This window comes from Hippopotamus amphibius, chromosome 12 (assembly GCF_030028045.1).
Source record: "Hippopotamus amphibius kiboko isolate mHipAmp2 chromosome 12, mHipAmp2.hap2, whole genome shotgun sequence".
NCBI classification, from domain to species: Eukaryota; Metazoa; Chordata; class Mammalia; order Artiodactyla; family Hippopotamidae; genus Hippopotamus; species Hippopotamus amphibius.
Window position 1 is genome coordinate 26962084 of NC_080197.1, and position 16750 is coordinate 26978833.

The window sequence follows — 16750 nt, forward strand, 5'->3', positions numbered from 1 at the left end:
CGGCAAGGAGCCCCGCGCTCACCGGCAGCAGCTTGTGTTGCTGCAAAGGAGCAGCTCACGGCCCTCGCAGCACACCGTGCAGTAGGACTGGTAGCCGTCGTCGTCGTACATGTAGAACAGCTCAAGGAACCGGTCCTGGCAGCCAGAGAGAAATGCCCGTGAAATCGGAGACCAGGGACCACCAGGCCCCACTCACTCGCTGGCAGAGGCCCTAGGATGCAGCCACAGAACAGGTCATGGGTGGCTTGGTGCTCTTTACCGGGGCAATTGGCTGGGGTCTGCGGGCCACAGCCCCTCGGAGTGAAGAGTGGGGTGACCTGCCGGCCCCACTACAGCCTTCCCTACTGCCTACATGTGGGTGCTTTATTCTAGGGAAGCATAGGGAACCCGTGGAAAGGGGAAGGGGCAAGAAAGCCCAGGGTGCGGACTGGACTTACCCGGCATATCTGGCAGAGTCCTCCTTCAAACAGAGGGTGGAAGGACACAGGGTTTTTCCTGCCACAGGACAAACAGCTATCTGTAAGAAAGACAGGGATGCAACTGGTAGCAACGACAGCCCCAAGATCACCTGCGGATGCTTTGGGTCTCATTGTTCTTATTTACTCCACGCTAGGAATACGCCAAAGACTCTTCATGATTTTTTCCTTTGACCGTGCTTCAAAGCTGCCGTCCCCATTGCAGAGATGTAGAGGCTAAATTGACAGCTCCCAGCAGAAGGTCCCATGAGACAGGCAAAGGTCTGACCCAGAAGGAATTGGGGTGGGGCACAGAACAGAACAAGGAGCTGCACCAGCAGAGAAACCAACCTTGAAGGGTCTGGTATGCAAAGTCTCTGAAGGCTCTTTACAGACTGGGACTTTGGGGCAATTTGTGGTGATGCCAGTTTGCCTGTCGTCTCAACATGATAGGACTTGACCGTGACCAATCCTACATACAGCCATGGCTGTAATTTCAGAGCCTAGGTCCTTTTACTATTAGGCTAGCCTGCCTCCCTTCACATCAGCAGGTCTTACTGATCTACATCACTGGCCGGGTGGATCGCCCGGCCAGGAAGCAGACGGATGGGTGAAGGAGTCTTGGGGGAAAGGGAGGATCATGGGTCCAGGTTCCCAGAATCGGGGACCGCTCCAAATGAGAGCTCTCTGGGTCAGCAGCTGTGTTGTTTTCCTACCCAGCACTGGCTAACCACTTCATATTTGTTGACTAAAGGACACTGGGCTGAGGAAGCAATAGACAGCCTTCCTCACACATCCTGAGTTCCATTAGATGCGTCCTGGGCAGTTTCAATCCAGCGGAATTCCCAGCCAGGGCAAAGAACTAGAGTGGCTTGAGAGTGACAGTGGTGAAGTGTGTCTGCCTTTCACCTCAAAGCCAGTTGCAGGGCTTGTTCAGGGGGCTTAGACCACAGTTTCAGGTTTTGGGCTCTCCCGGCCAAGCATTCTCATTTCCATGCTTCACCTCCAGGCACACTTCCTGCTCCCTGATCTTAGGAATCAGCCTCAGTGAAAATCAGGTAACTCGTTCTAAGTAGCATCTAAGTAAGAGGTCCACACCTCGACCTAAGGTGGAGGCAGAGTTCAGGGTTGACCTCCGCAGGACAGAGCAGCAGGCCTGGAGCACAGGCTGGGAGCACTGCCCAGGAAGGGAAGCCAGCCAGGGAGAGGGCGTTACCTTCCAGATTGCTCTTGTTGTTGGCAACATCCGAAGCCATTTGCTCTGTTGAGAAAAGAGAAGGGGAAAGATGAGGTCGGGGAGCCTCTTACTGATCACCTCGCCCTTGCTGAGTGGTCCTCACTACCGGCCCACTTCCACTGGAGGATGGGCGGTCCCCCACTTCCTCGCCCCACAATCACCTCGACTCTGGTCCTCCTCTCCTCGGTCTTTGCCGTTGTTATAACAATTTGTCTTGAGGCGCTTGGGTGGGGGGCAGTAGTCAGAGGTGGTTGAGTCGTCAGCTGTGCGTCTTCGTGTCTTATTCTCTGTGAAAGGTGAGGAGAAGGTAGCCATGGCTGGGTGGGAGGAGGGTGCTGGGAGGACAGGACCCTGCTTGCTATGCCTGAGTGCCAGCTGCAACGGGCCAGGCCAGGACATGAGTCTACACTGGGTGTCAGATAGCCCCTCTACGGACAACTTGGATGAGCATGTAATTTAAAACTCCTCACGCATCTCACTCATCTACAGGGTCTTAAACAGCTTTAACTGCAAAATACATGCTCTAGACCCAGCACCAAGAGAATCAGACACAACTTAGTCTACAGATGAAACCTAACACTATCTAAGATTCCCAATGAGCTGATAGCCACATGGCAATGTCACTTGGGTGACTGAGGAACTGCATTTTACATTTAACTTCAATGTAAATTTAAAAACTGTCAATTGATCCAATTAACTAGTTTATTTGGAATAAGCTGGACATTTGTGAAAATAGACATCAAGTACTTCTAATGAAAATTTAGCATCCAAATTGAGATGTTCAAAGACATGAAAAACGAGATGTTGAATATAGGACGAAAAGGTCATGTAAAATACCGTAATTTTTTATACTGACTACTGGAAATGCTAAAATGTTGGAAATAGATTAAGTGTATGATCAATATTAATTTCACTCTTTTTTTAAGCTTTTTAATGTGGTTACTAGAAAACACTTAATTATCAGCTGGCTATTGTTTATATTTCTATAAATTCCACTTATATTTTTATTCAATCTATACAGTATAATCTATAAGGGACATGGTTACATCTGCTTTCTGCCCCTAGGAGAGAAAATTACACAGCCATTAAAAACCATAAGGACCCTTTAGTGAAAAAAATGACATTTGACAGTGCTTATACCATAAATATTGAGAAATAAAGGGAAAGCAGGAATCCAACCAGTGTACAGAAAGAGCTGGAAGTACGTGCACACCCTATAATATTAGCCTGGAGGGCCGTTGTGAAGGTGGGAGTGAAGTGGGGGGCGGTGGGGGGCGGGTGAGAGTTCAGGTTGACTTTGAACAGATTTGATTCTTTTCCAGTGACCACTGTATATGCAGAGAAATTGGAAGAAAGTGCAGAGAAAATAGTGCACAGTCAAAAGATGGGGAGGGAATACCGTGTTTCCTTGCTTCTAAGTTCCTACTGCCTGCACGACGAACCTTCGACTTATTAACCACTTTGGGGGTGGGGGACAAAACAAAACAGAAAACACTGCGTTAAATTTATGGATTAAGACAAACCCTGGATGTCTGGAGAGTGACAACAAGAAACCACAGATATCTAATAATGGAGGAAATGTGATATTGGTCAACACGTGAGGATAGATGATGCCTGTTTCTGAATGGAGGTAACATGTTTTGTGGGTTGTTTTTTTAAGTACTTTCCAAGTTTTCTCCAATATGCAGAGCTTAATTATTTTTTCCTTTTATGCTTTTCCTTTTTTTTTTTTTTGGCGCACGGGCTCAGTTGCTCCACGGCACGTGGGATCTTCCTGGAGCAGGGATCGAACCTGTGTCCTCTGCATTGGCAGGCAGATTCTTAACCACTGCGCCACCAGGGAAGCCCTATTTTTTCCTTTTAAAAAAAAGTGCTAGCGAAGATTCCATCTTGACTATTTAATCAAGCTTTCAGAATAGATTCAATCCCAATTATTAGTACTCAACCTTTTCGCAGGAGAGTACCCAGAGAAACTAGAAAAGGCTGGGCTGTTGGAAAAAGAGTCAGCCAGGACTGATTGGCTGCTAGAAAGCCAGGGTTGGATGAGACGCAGCGGGGTGACTGCCTCTCCCCAGGGTGCTGCCCCAGGGAGCCATTCCCACCTGGTTGCTTGTTGTTGGGTTTGAGGCCCTCGACCCCAGTGGGCTTAAAGCCCCCGTGGGCCCACTCCAACATGGGCTTCAGCTGATCCTCCAGTGAGTCTCCGGGGCTGCTGGGGAAGGTCTTGCCAGCCCGCATCCTGGCTTTCTGATGAGAGAGAGAGAATCTGATGAACAAGAGGGGCGGGTGCTTGCCTTGCCCCTCCCAGGGATGCCCCCTGCTGGGGCCCGCATTCCCCTTCACACTGGGCCCTTTCACAGCCAGACAGCTGTCCTGAGCTGTGGTATGTGACAGGGAGGAACGGCCTGTGCAGGGACAGGCCCTGGGGGAGAGCGAAGTCTCCCCGCACAGGCACCAAATGTGATCTCTTGCACCAAATATGATCTCTTATCTGTTCCCTGCAGGGAACTGGGGTGGTCAGCTCCCTCTTGAGGGCAGAGGATCAGAATTAGCGGTGCCACTTTTAGCTATAGAAGCATCAGTCAGCACTATCTCACAGCCTCTGCGAAAAGTACCAAGTTTCTGGTTTTATTTCCCTAATGAAGGTGGAGAGGTGTTAAGTCCTATTTTGGAAGCATCAGGAGGACCTACGTGTCTAAGGACAGAGCTTGTCACATAAATGACTTCTCAATTCCCAGCCATGGCAGAGGGAGGACAGAGCCTGACAGATCCCACAGACAAGGGGAGTGAGCAGCTGACCCTTAGCAGCTGCCCAGTCTTGGCCTTGAACCACAAGCTCTGGAAAAGCTTGTTCACTGATGTGAATGTTGCTCCTCCTTCTCAGGGCTCCTCCTTCCTCCTTCAGTGGGCAACGTGGACCGCCGCGAGCGGGGAGCTGGGCTCCCAGTGAGAAATCATGGGCAGTCTCAAACCCCACCCTTCCCTTCCCAGAAGGGCCACTGTCTTTTAACTTCCTTCCCCGCCTAGTTGCCCCGGTCCCCTCCAAGCCATTCTTGGCCACACTGTGACCTGAGTTGGCTGTCTGTATGTTTCTTGCTTTAACCCCATTCTTGGGGCCAGGCCCTAGCCACCCACCACCGTGTTACCTCCAGAGCGTGGTACATGGCCTTCCTGTAAGAGACCAGCTTATTGAAGGTCGCCAGGTTAAAATGGTGGCTGAACAAGCCCAAGGCCACCAACTTATCTGCTGGTATCTAGAAGAGAAAGCTGTCATCAGCATCCACCTGCAGCCTGTGTCTGGGGTGCCCTGGGTTTCTCATGAGATTTTTCCTGAGGATCAAGTTCACAGATATTTTAAGTGCAAATGACCCACATGGTCCCTGGTGTGGCCCCCTTGCGGCTCAGTCTTGAAATTCACCATGGATGCTCCAACTTTAAGGATTTTGCACATGTTCTTTCCTCCTTTGTGAGGGTGACAAATAGCTGTGATTACTATTTACTATCTACTTACTTTAGCCTTTTAATAATTGAGCTATTGGATGCGTTTAGAGAACAGCACCTGGTAGAGTAAGCACTTTTTAGTTATTGTGATTTGTTGATACATGAATTCCCCTGGGGCTAAAGATCCATATTCTACAAGTCTCATCCCTAAGTCCCCAGGCCATGCACGAACCAATCAGGCTGCCAGTGATGAGATGGAACTGGGCATTCAGGTTTCAGAGCTGGAAAGACACGTGATGTTTTGTTCTCCCCAGCGAAGGCACTCATGCTCACCTCCTCTATTTATATCTCTAAGCCCAACCACCCACAGGGGTGTTGCCACCACTGGTAAGAAGAAACTGAAATGAAGGTGCTACACCAATGCCAAACTGTTTCAATAGAGCAAGTGGCCTAAGCACCAGGCCCCATATTGCAATCCTATCCCATAATGCTAACATAACAGCATCTCATTAGCATCAGATGCAGTCTTGCAAAGCACGTTTTATGTCTCACTGGGCCAAAGCAATGACAAACATTTCATGATTTTTTGTTATTATTTTTTTCCATTTCATTTCACAGAAGTCATCACCCACATTCCTCAATTAGATGCTTCAGGGAGAGCACAGGCCCAGGACATTTGTCCTTTGGCTCCCTCTGCTGGCCAGGGAGAACCTCTGCATGCAGACTCTCCCCACCATAGAAACTGCAGGTCATACCGTTCTTGCCCTCTGAGAACTTCAATGTATTAATGGCAAACGGCCCAATTGACAGGGAAAAAAAAGAAACTCAACTTGAGTTCAAATCCCAAAAAATGTACTAGCTGGTCCTTCATTCCCCCAGCCTACTTGCTCTGCCTAACCTCCGGACACCTGATGGATGCACTAAAGAGAACATCAGAGGAAAAGTATTGTTTGCCACATTTTAATCAAAACCTGGAGGTCTAAAAAGGTGTCTTTAAAAGGTGTAAGAATCATGGGAAGGATGGGGGAGACTCGAGGGAGGGTGGGAATATGGGGATATGTGTATAAAAACAGATGATTGAACTTGGTGTACCCCCCCAAAAATAATAAATAAATAAATAAAATTTTAAAAAAAAAGGTGTAAGAATCAAAATAGTCTGATTCATCCCCAACAGAGACTCATCAAGAAAGATGAGCTTTAAATTCCTCAGGAAATTCCCTACCTCTTCCAACACTGGTACAAGAGTGTAAAGCAATTATATTCCAATAAAGAGCTAAAAAAAATGAATTAAAAAAACAAATTAAAAAAAAAAGATGAGCTTTACAACAGGACAATTTTCAAAAACACATGTACATAAAAGAAGCCAGAAACAAAACAGTACATATTATCTATACATAACTTGTGAATAATCCAAACTAGTCTATAGTGATAGAAATCAAAACAGTGGTCACCTACAGCGGTGGTATGCACAGGGAACTTACTGCCAGTCGAAATGTTCTATATTTGGGTTGACATATTGTTTATGTACGTGCATACATTTGTGAAACTTCATTGATTCATAGATCATTTAAGATCTATGCATTTCACTGTAAGTGAATGTATCTTAATAAAGCATTTTAAAATATATACTAAAAAAAAAGAAAGATGAGCTTTAAATGGCTAATATCAATAAATCAAGAAACGCTGAAATCACCACTCAAAGAACTTTTCCTTAACTGTCACCAGGTGACCCTGGATCTATCTCTAAGCCTAGCCAGGGGTGTCCCTGCCCCCAGGGCTAAATGACTGAGGCAGAGACACACCCACCAACCCCCTCCGGTCTCTTCCAGGCTTCTCCACTGGAATACTTTGCGGGTATCTGCCCAGGCAGCCACTCCTGCCCCTCAGAATCCATACTGGAGACTCTGCCCCAGAGAAATAAACCAACAGAGCCCAGGTGGCCATGGATCCAGAGCTCTGGGCCTCACAAGACCCTCTATCTCTGTGTGAGCTGTTGAGCAAGGGAAGTTTTTGTCCTCCTTCCGGACATACAGTGTCACAAAGCCTCATCTACCTGCAAAGAGCAGGCCACCTTTTTTGGCCATGCCACAAGGCATGTGGGATCTTAATTCCCTGACCAGGGATAGAACCCGTGCCCCTGGCATTGGAAGCATGGAGTCTTAACCACTGGACCACCATGGAACCCCCAACAGCCCATTAACTTAAAAGGCAACTGTGATAGGAAGCCAAGGAAAACACTGTGGGTCTGCAAGTCCTTGAAAGCTCACCTTGCCCTGGACTCACCTCGGAGAACTTGCCATCGCCAAACCACTGAACCCACCGCATGCCAGACATTGCCTGACGCTTGGAGGTGGCCTTCCAGGACACCACCATGGCAGGCCACCAGGAGAAACCCTTGATCTTCCCCCACACGAGATCTCCAATTCCAAACTCTTTCCCATCCTGAAAGAAAAACCATAAGAAGGAACCGCAATGAGACAGACCAGCTGGGCCAAGCAGAAACCCTGCCTATCCCACCGACCCTGATGGCAACTGCCTCGGAGTCCAACACAGGGCTTCCCGCAAGTATAGGCAGAATTCCTCAGGAAATTGGTTGAGAACTCAGCAAGAATGGCTGAAAATAAGGGGCAGAGGATGGGGAGGCTTGGTTGTTTGACAGGAACATGGGGTTTCTTATATTGGATCTATAATTGTAACCTATAACATGTAACCTAGTATCTGGGAAACATATTAACTGAAAACTCACAGGAAGTAAGATCAGAGTAAAAAACCTGGATATTCCCACCACAGGCCATCAAATGGGATATTACAAAGCCATGAAAATGCAAAAAAAAATTTGGCCACTTGCACATTAAAAGCTTGCCATAGGGGCTTCCTAGGTGGCGCAGTGGTTAAGAATCCACCTGCCAATGCAGAGGACATGGGTTCGATCCCTGCTCCAGGAAGATCCCACATGCCACGGAGTAACTAAGCCCGTGTGCCAAAAAAAAAAAGATTAAAAGCTTGCCATAAAAGGCGAGATGCCCATGGAATAATGAAGGTTATTAAAATGTATCTGTAACATCTACTCTGAAGTCATGTACACAGAAAAAAGGATTTCTGCATGTGTACATACCTATGTACATACATACATAACAAAGCCTGAGTGAAACCAACAAGCTCAACTGGATAATTATAAACAACCCTAGACGGATTATACAATACAGTGGATTACAGACATGAAAGTGAAGCAACTCCAGTTCCTCATAAGGGAAAGAAGCCAATCAATAACTGTATATGTAAACATGATGAATAGAATTATGAATTATGTATACAAGGTATTTCTAGGTACAAAGATATACTGTTCAGAAAATTCGTAATCGGATTGGTAAACTAATCCGGTGTTTGAGTTATGTCTAGGCGATAAAGATACAGGAAGGACCATGTTGCATATGAAAAATGTACCTGGAGAATGAATTCAAATATTATGATAAAAGTGACGAAAAACCTTGGGGTAACTGTTTCCTTTTCCCTATATTCAGCCCCTCCCCAGTGGTACCTGATACTCCGTGCTGTCGGCATCTCTGCCCTCTGCGTCCACCTGTGGGGACTCCATGCTCTCCTGCTGGCTGTCCTGGGCCAGGCGGGCATAGGGCGTACTGCTGCTCTGGGGCACCACGTCGTCATCTGTGAGGTCGATGGTGAGGTAGGGGCTGGCAGGGGACGGCCATGGCGTGCCTGCTGATGATCCTGGTCGCCGCCTCAGGGACTGTGGACAAAAGGACGCATAGCTTGGGCCACGCAGCAGGCCCAGGTGGGTGACCAGAGACCAGTGGTACCCCCAGTGGCTTCCCAGGCAAGCAGAAGTGAAGCAGGGTGAAGACGTAAGTTAATCAAACAGAGACCACCAAGGATGGTTTTCCAGGAACAAATAAGTGTCCCTTAGGTGGTGAGAGAAAGCAACTTCCATAAGAACAAGGACAGAATCAAGGACCAAGACAGGATAATAAGCGATGCTCAGAGAGGGCTTCCTGGTGCCCAACCTTGCAACAGGAGTCGAGAGTTGCTGTAACCCAAAGAGTTGCCTCAAGACATACTGAAGATACTAAGGAGACAAGATAGTTCTGGAATCAGTGGTTTGAACTTCTGAGGAGGAGTAAGAACCCAGTCAACAAGGAATTCTTGCATTCCCACCACGGCTCCATCCAGGGATCAGGCCAGGAGAGGAGTCATCAGGCTTAGCAAGAGCTTACCAGCACCCCAGAGAGAAAGGAAAGGCAAGAAGACCCTGAAAGGGAGGCAAGTGTGAAGAAAGGAAGCAGGTTAAACAGCGGCCACTTTCCGTGGCGTGGCAAGAGGGGCAGATCTAGGGCGCGGGGGTCTGAGCGTCTGGGGAACCAACCCTGGTAGTTGAGAACTCCACGGGGGACTCGTCCACGTGGCTGCGGCCCTGCCGGCCTCGGGTGGAACGTGGGGAGGGCCTGTGCCTCTCCCGGCTGGAGGTACTGTTGTTATTTCGGGTTCGGACCTGGAAGCAAGACAGGATAAGCACGAGGCCTCTGGTGAATGGAGGCTGGGTTCTCAGGCAGGGGGCCTAGAGGACTGGGCATGAGAGGTAGCCTCGGGCCAACAGAAGTGAATGAGGTGTTGGAAGAGGAGGGGACTCTGGACTGGTCACTGCCCACCCAGAAGCTCCCCAGTTAGTGGGATAAGGGGGCAGGGTGGCCAAGCAGGGCTGCCTGACGATCCACAGCAGGCCCCACTCTGCCTGGCACAGCTGAAACTGGCATTGAAAAATAACTGAAAAATAAAATCCAAGTTTCCTCTCAATCAAACACTTTTCCAAAAGCACTATTACAATTGTTGCATTCTTCAGGAAGGTACTGGATCAAGACAGACCAGAATCCCTTAGGCTTCCTCCTCAAAATTGTGTGAACTTAGATGCTGCAGACCTGTGTTCAAATCCGGCACACAAGAGTTAATGTTTAACCTTGAGTAAACCACTGGCGTCTTCTGTCATCTGTAAAAACGGGATGATACTCATCACATGCTGGGTGAGAGGATCAGCTCCACCTGTCATGGTCACCAAGTGTCAGCCTGCTTTCTAACAGGCTGGGTGACCGTGAGCAGTAATTGCCTTCCCATTTCCAGACTTCTAGGTCACAGAATCCACCTCCAGAAGCAACTCCCAAAGGTAACTGGCAGTTGAGTCATCCACCTGCAAACTATCACCCTTGGGCATTTCTTCCCCAAAAAGTAGAGAACTGCCATATGAAAACCTTCACAATGATAATTCATGAGCTTCACTGTCATTTTCCAACCTCAAAACATTTGTTCAAAGTTCCCCCAGGGAGATCCTAGACAAGGTTTTTTGTGGTGTTTTTTTGGGTTTTTTTTTTTTTGGTGTTTTGTTTTGTTTTGGTGTGTGTGTTCCCTGCATTGGCAGGTGGATTCTTAACCCCTATGCCACCTAGGAAGCCCATAGACAAGGTTTTTAACACAGGCCTATGTGTGGTTGAAGTGCCTTGGCTCAGGGCTGGGCACTTACAGCTGGACTTTCAGGCCGAGTCCTGGTTTCACGGAAGAGTTTTGGCATCACTGGAGTGTCGGAGCCATCTCCGTCTTCCCCTTCTCCATCTCCATCGCCCGTGAGATCCTTTACAAAAGAAACATTATGAATTTTAGATGTCATAGAACCAGAGTTAATCAAAAAAAGAGTCAATCATATTGAAAACAATCATAACATTGGTCTGAGTCAATTAAAAAGATTTGCAACCTCATTTTGTTCAAAAAAGATTTTACAATGGCTCACCACACAATCAGGAATTCAAGGGAAACCCCAGTGGAATTCAAAAACCAAAGAAATAGTGTCAATGCAAAGTGCATCATGAGGCCTCCTATGCCCACACTGTGGTTAGACTAGCTTTCTGTGCCCAGCAGGGAGACCTGGTCAATTTCCACAGTTAACAGCAGCTGGAGAAATCATAGGCTCAAGGAAGATACTTCTTGATACAATGACCAGGAAGAAATGGTGCCAATTCTGTGTTAAGTGCATGTCCCATGCTGCACACCAAACCCAACAAAAACTGAGCGTGAGAACCAGAGCAGTGAGTGATGAGTGGCCCAAGGTCTGGCTGGAGTGTTAAGAACTTGACTTTTCACTTGCCAACAAAGGCCTTGAGTGAGTCTGTTCCTCCCTTTAAAATTGGTACAGTGGGACTTCCTAGGTGGCACAGTGGTTAAGAATCCTCCTGCCAATGCAGGGGACACAGGTTCAAGCCCTGCTCCAGGAAGATACCACATGCCACGGAGCAACGAAAGCCCATGCACCACAACTATTGAGCCTGCATTCTAGAGCCCGTGAGCCACAACTATTGAGCCCGTGTGCTCCAAGTACGGAAGCCTGCAAGCCTAGAGCCCGTGCTCCACAATAAGAGAAGCCACCGCAATGAGGAGCCCGCACACCACAATGAAGAGTAGCCGCCGCTCACCGCAACTAGAGAAAGCCCATGTGCAGCAATGAAGACTCAGTGCAGCCAATAAATAAATAAATTTTTAAAAAATTGGTACAATGTTTCTTCCCTCATAGCACAACAGGGTTATAGTGAGAATCAAATAATGCACACTTGCCCAAGACGGGGCACAGAGGAAGTGTCCAGAGATGAAAACACGTATTCTGAGCCTCTGATCCAGCACTGTCCCTCCCAATCCCCACACAGCTGTTCCTCATCATCTGGGTGTCCACCTGTCCTCCATGAGAATAAGAAAAGCTGTACGAGAGCAAGTTTTCATTGGTCCACAATTTTGTCCATGACTTTGTTTCCAGTGCCTGACACTGGTTCTTTGGAAAAAGCAACCAAATTGATGAAACTAGTATGATTAATAGGAAAACAGAAGGCATACATAATGTCAGGAGTGAAGAAAAATATGGAAAAACTATAACTCGGAAAACCTATAACTTGGAAAAAACTAATCAAGTAGAAACCTTGATATTGCAACAAGTGGTAAAAGATATCACAATGATTGTTGAAAATCCCCTAAAACAAGACAGGCAAGTTCCAATGTGAAAAAAAAAAAACTCTTTGAGGCCACATGGCCATAAAACCTTGCTATCATACCAGACACAGACATATTAGAAGAAATAAAATCATACATTCATTTTACTCATGAACAGATGCTAAAGTACACCCAATTTAAAACATAAACCATGCACAAGTTGGACTCATTCCAGGAATAAAAGGACAGCTTGCTACAGTAGAAATTTATCAATGTAATTGAGCACCCAGATTGAGAAAAAAAATTTTCAAAAGCTTGGCAAATAGCAGCAAATGCCATTCTAAGTGAGGTTGCCCAAAGTCTTCTGCATGCCCAGCAGTGTTCAAGTTCCTCATTCCACAAGTGTTTACTGGGTACCAATTTAAGTCCGCCTCAGTTTCCCTATTTAATGCAAATCAGAGAGAATTCCCCTGAATCCCCCAAAAAGTGAGAGTAGAGCTGGTACCTGAGTATAACTTAGCAGGCTGGAGACCTCTCTCTTGGACAGTCGTGAGCTTGATCTGCGGCCTGTGGAGGAAGGAACCAGTGTCTGTTGAGGAAGGGGCAGCCGCCAGGCTCTCCTGGTCTCCTCTCTGGGCAGTGGCTTGGGGTTTCGCTAAATCCAACGGCATCCTCCTAACCTCTCAGGACCCATAGTCCCTTCAACGTATTAGTATGGTAACAGGACACAAGGCCCGCACAAAACAGGACCCAAAACCCTACTGAAGGTACTCCTGACCAGTTCCTTTCAGAACTGTGCTGCCCAAATCAGTGGCCACTAACTCCACTTAAATGAGCAATCCATTGCAGCCACACTATGTGCTCACGGGTAGCTCCTGGCTGTTGTAGTGAACAATGCAGAAGCAGAACACTTTCACCCTCTAGAAAGTTCTATTGGACAGCACAACTTGAGGCGTTCTCAACAGCAGGATGGGACAATACAGGGGTTTCCAAACCAGCTGAGTCAGAAAATCTCAGTGGGGAGGATCCCAGGTGATCTGATCTGGGAGCAGCAGAGGTGAAGGCAGGACAGGGTGGGACTGGTAGCAAGCCTCAGATGCTCCCTACCTTGGTGTATTCCTTCCCATAAAATCACAGGCCCAGCTGCTAGGGGAGAGGGGTGCAACTGTGGAAGGGCCAAAGACCCCAGTCTACCTATGCTTCGACCATTCCCCTGTCTGGAAAAGAACAGGGATCATCGCCTTGGGGTCACTCAGAGTCCCAGCTGAGGTGACAGGAGAATAGGGAGGCCAGGGGCTCTGCCTCCATCCTCTTCCCTTCCCTGGGGCTGGGGCAGAGAGGTTGTCAGTGATGAGCATCTCGCCCCACAACCTGCCTTGAGCCCTCTCGGGGGGCTCGAGCGTCCCCGCTGTGATCCGCGGTACCAGCCCACCCCTCCTCCCCACAGGCCAGGCCACCTCTTCCACCTCTGCCACCTCTGATCTCGGGGGTGCTGATAGCCTCCAGGATCGGGGGCGAGGGCGCGTCCTTGGAGTCGGAAGACTGGTCGCTGCAGCCCCCGTTGGTGAGGATGGAGTCTTCCCTCCTGCTGGCGTCCTCCTCTCCGTTGAGTTGTCTGGTGTCTCCCTTCATTGTTTCCTGCAGGAGGGCCAGGATGAGGAGGGTAGCAGCGAAGCAAAGGCATGAGGGGGCAGCCTGCCCCCAAACCTCCCGCCAATGGCTCCAAGTCCTCAGGCCAAGAGAGGCCCCATGACTTGTCCTCAGGGTGATACTCCCGCCCAGGGATCCCACCCAGGCTGCCCCCCACAGCCTGCCCTCCTCACCAAACTCGGAGGCTCGGGACTTGGTTCCATGTGGCCACTCGACCTGAAGGCTCAGAAGCCAGCACCCAGGACAGAGGAGGGGGCTGGGCCGTGGTAGGAGGCTCGGCTGCTCTGTGCAATTAGCCGGCCACTTCAAACAATGCCATCTAGGGCCCGCCTGCCCCGGCCTGCCTGCCGCCAGCCTTGGTCCCCTCTGCCCCTGGCCCTCTCTCCCTGCCCAGCCTCTGCAGGGCCTCAGGAAGCCAGTGCATTATTTTCCCTCCTGACCCCTTTGTTTGCTCTCTCCCTTCCCCTCAATCTCCAGGTCCTCTTCCCACCCGCCCCCTCCTCCCCCACAGAACAGCTTCTCTCCTCTCCATGGCAGCACAAGCCCCGCCCCACCCCAACCTCAGGGGCCCATTGGTCTGCTGGCCTGTCGCTCACTCTCCTCCTCCCTTACCAGCTGGGGCTCAGAGTCCCAAGTTCCCAAGGAGGGAAGGGATGGAGGAGACACAGGGGGAAGGACTGAGGCAGTTAACAAGGGGCATGTTCCCCATCTGCTCCAGCCCCACCCACCTCTGGGCCTTTCCCCCACCCCCTCCCCAACTGCTGCCCACCCAGGTAACTGCACCATCATTAGGCTATTCAGCTAAGACCAGCTCTGGCCAGGTCTTCAGGGATGGGCCAGGTCTTCAGAGATGCATTGGAGGGTTGTGCGACCTTTGACCTGGCTCACTGCCTGCAGCACATTGGCCTCAAGAACCTGCACCTTGCTCTCATTTATTCCTCCTAACGTGATTGTGGGCCCATTTTATTTAAAAGGAAAACTGACACACAGACTTGGTTAGTCTCCAAAGTCAAAAAGTCATATGCAAAACACCTGAAACATAACACTGTTATTCAACTATACTCCAATATAAAATAAATTAAAAAAAAAAAAAAACACACACATGTAAGGGACTTCCCTGGTGGTCCAGTGGTTAAGACTCCACGCTCCCAAAGAAGGGGACCTGGATTCAATACCTGGTCAGGGAACTAGATCTCGCGTGCCACAACGAAAAGATCCCGTGTGCCGCCACTAAAAGATCCCGCGTGCCGTCACTAAAAGATCCCGCTTATGGCAACTAAGTCCCAGGGCAGCTAAATAAGTAAATAAATATTTTTTTAGAAAATTAAAAACAATAAAAAACCACATGCAAGAGGACGGGTGAGGCCCCCAGACTCCCATTCCTTAGTTTCGCCCAAACAAGTTCCAGAAGTATTTGGTGCCGCACCCTCCTGTCCTGGAACGCTGCTTGGGAAAGGCTTCCCCAGCAAACGGCTGCCTATGGGCGCTGATCACTCCTGGCCCCTATTCCCCATCTTGGAGACTCACCACATGGTGCCTGATGACCCAAGCTAGCCTCCCAGGGTACCTTCCAGAAGCGTCATCTAGGCTACAGGGCTGCAAGCTGTGACGGTGGCGCCATCCCCACCAGGGGGCGCTGCGGGGCTCACTGATAAGGCCTGCAGCCCGCCCCTCCTACCCAGCGGATTTGCAATGTCACGCGGGTTGTCAATTCCATCCTCTGCACCAGTCCATCCTCCAGGTATGGATGTGCGGCAACTAGACGTCTACTAGTCCCCATATGGTCCAGGGGCCATGCAATCACCCGGGAGCAGGTTAGAAATGCAGAATTTCACACACCGACTAAAGCAGATCAACATTTTCACAGGATCCCAGGGTGATGACATGCAAGTTGAAGAAACACTGCCTTGGGAGCTCTGGCAGTCCAGTGGTTAGGATGCGCGTTTTCACTGTGGGGCCCAGGGGTTTAATCCTTGGTCGGGGAACTAAGATCCCGCAAGCCACTTGGAGAGGCCAAAAAAATAAAAAATGAAAAGAAACACTGCCTGAGTCACAAATGTATACACACCCATACAGAGCACAATGTGGCGTTTAACCACCCCATGTGGTCCAGGATGGGTAGGCTCACATTCCTGGTCTGTTTTCTCCCAACACAGTTAAGGAATCTCACCAGCCCCAGGGAAAAGGAGGAGCGACTGACCCACTCTAGGCCCCTTTCACTCTCAAGCCCTGACCCGGAAGAACAGGTTGTCTGACCTATGGCCAGTTCCTGTGAGTCTAAGTGGCCAGTATCCCAAGAAAACTGCTGGAGTGTGGTTCGAAGTAATAATTAATTTCCAGCATTTCACCTCAGGCCAAACCAGTGAACTAAATAACTTGGGTGGACTGGCAGGAGGTGGGAGGCGGGGCCATGGGGTGCAAGACACCAGGAGGGTCCAAGGGAAGCTCTGGGGAGGGGGAAGGGGCAGACAGGGCTTTTAGTCAGGAGGCTGAAATCAAGGGACAAGAAGACTTCCCTCTCATCTGGGGCCCAGGATTTCCTCAGTCAGCCCCCAACTAGATGAACGGGAGTCTGCCTCCTAGACAGACCCATTTGGAGCCTACAGCTCGCAGCTGACGGTGATTAACTATGACTAACCACCTCAGGCTTCCCCAGGGCCTCAGAAGTGCCAACTTGTCCACCAGCCTGCTGGAGGGATGGACAAGTGAGCAGAGCTCCTTCCCAAAGCCAGATCTCAACATTCAGGAAAAATCCTGCCCCTAGAACCAAACCCATAGGCACTGGAAGACTCAGGAAAGGAAACCAACCAGCTGTGTCACCAGCTCCCTGGGTACCCAGGGGCAAGCTGTGCAGGTAAAATACTCTTACTTCCAGTGGCATAATTCAAGGTGATTTCATTAAAAATTCCTTCCCTGTAGTTTCCATGACCCTGGATTTGCAATGACATTAGCTACATCACACATACCACTGTCCAGAACCATCATGAAAGAT

At 49.2% G+C, this 16750-nt stretch overlaps 1 protein-coding gene across 5 annotated transcripts in view; it reads right to left on the bottom strand.

The window, feature by feature from the left end:
- The window catches only part of DNMT3B (DNA methyltransferase 3 beta), a 38147-nt gene that overhangs the window by 10390 nt on the left and 11007 nt on the right, over positions 1-16750 (bottom strand). For 2 of the 5 annotated variants that reach the window (XR_009048506.1, XM_057703417.1), the window contains exons 2-13: positions 13566-13746; positions 12614-12675; positions 10661-10768; positions 9515-9640; positions 8672-8881; positions 7417-7575; positions 4839-4946; positions 3795-3939; positions 1854-1979; positions 1672-1716; positions 438-517; positions 23-135 (exon numbers count right to left, since the gene is read on the bottom strand). Coding sequence is in view for 4 of the 5 variants with exons in the window: in XM_057703417.1 (XP_057559400.1) it covers positions 23-135; positions 438-517; positions 1672-1716; positions 1854-1979; positions 3795-3939; positions 4839-4946; positions 7417-7575; positions 8672-8881; positions 9515-9640; positions 10661-10768; positions 12614-12675; positions 13566-13740 (1457 nt within the window). In the remaining variant the exon portion in view is untranslated. The remainder of the gene's footprint in view (positions 1-22; positions 136-437; positions 518-1671; positions 1717-1853; positions 1980-3794; positions 3940-4838; positions 4947-7416; positions 7576-8671; positions 8882-9514; positions 9641-10660; positions 10769-12613; positions 12676-13565; positions 13747-16750) is intronic. The other 3 variants (XM_057703419.1, XM_057703420.1, XM_057703418.1) reach the window with 2 other exon arrangements.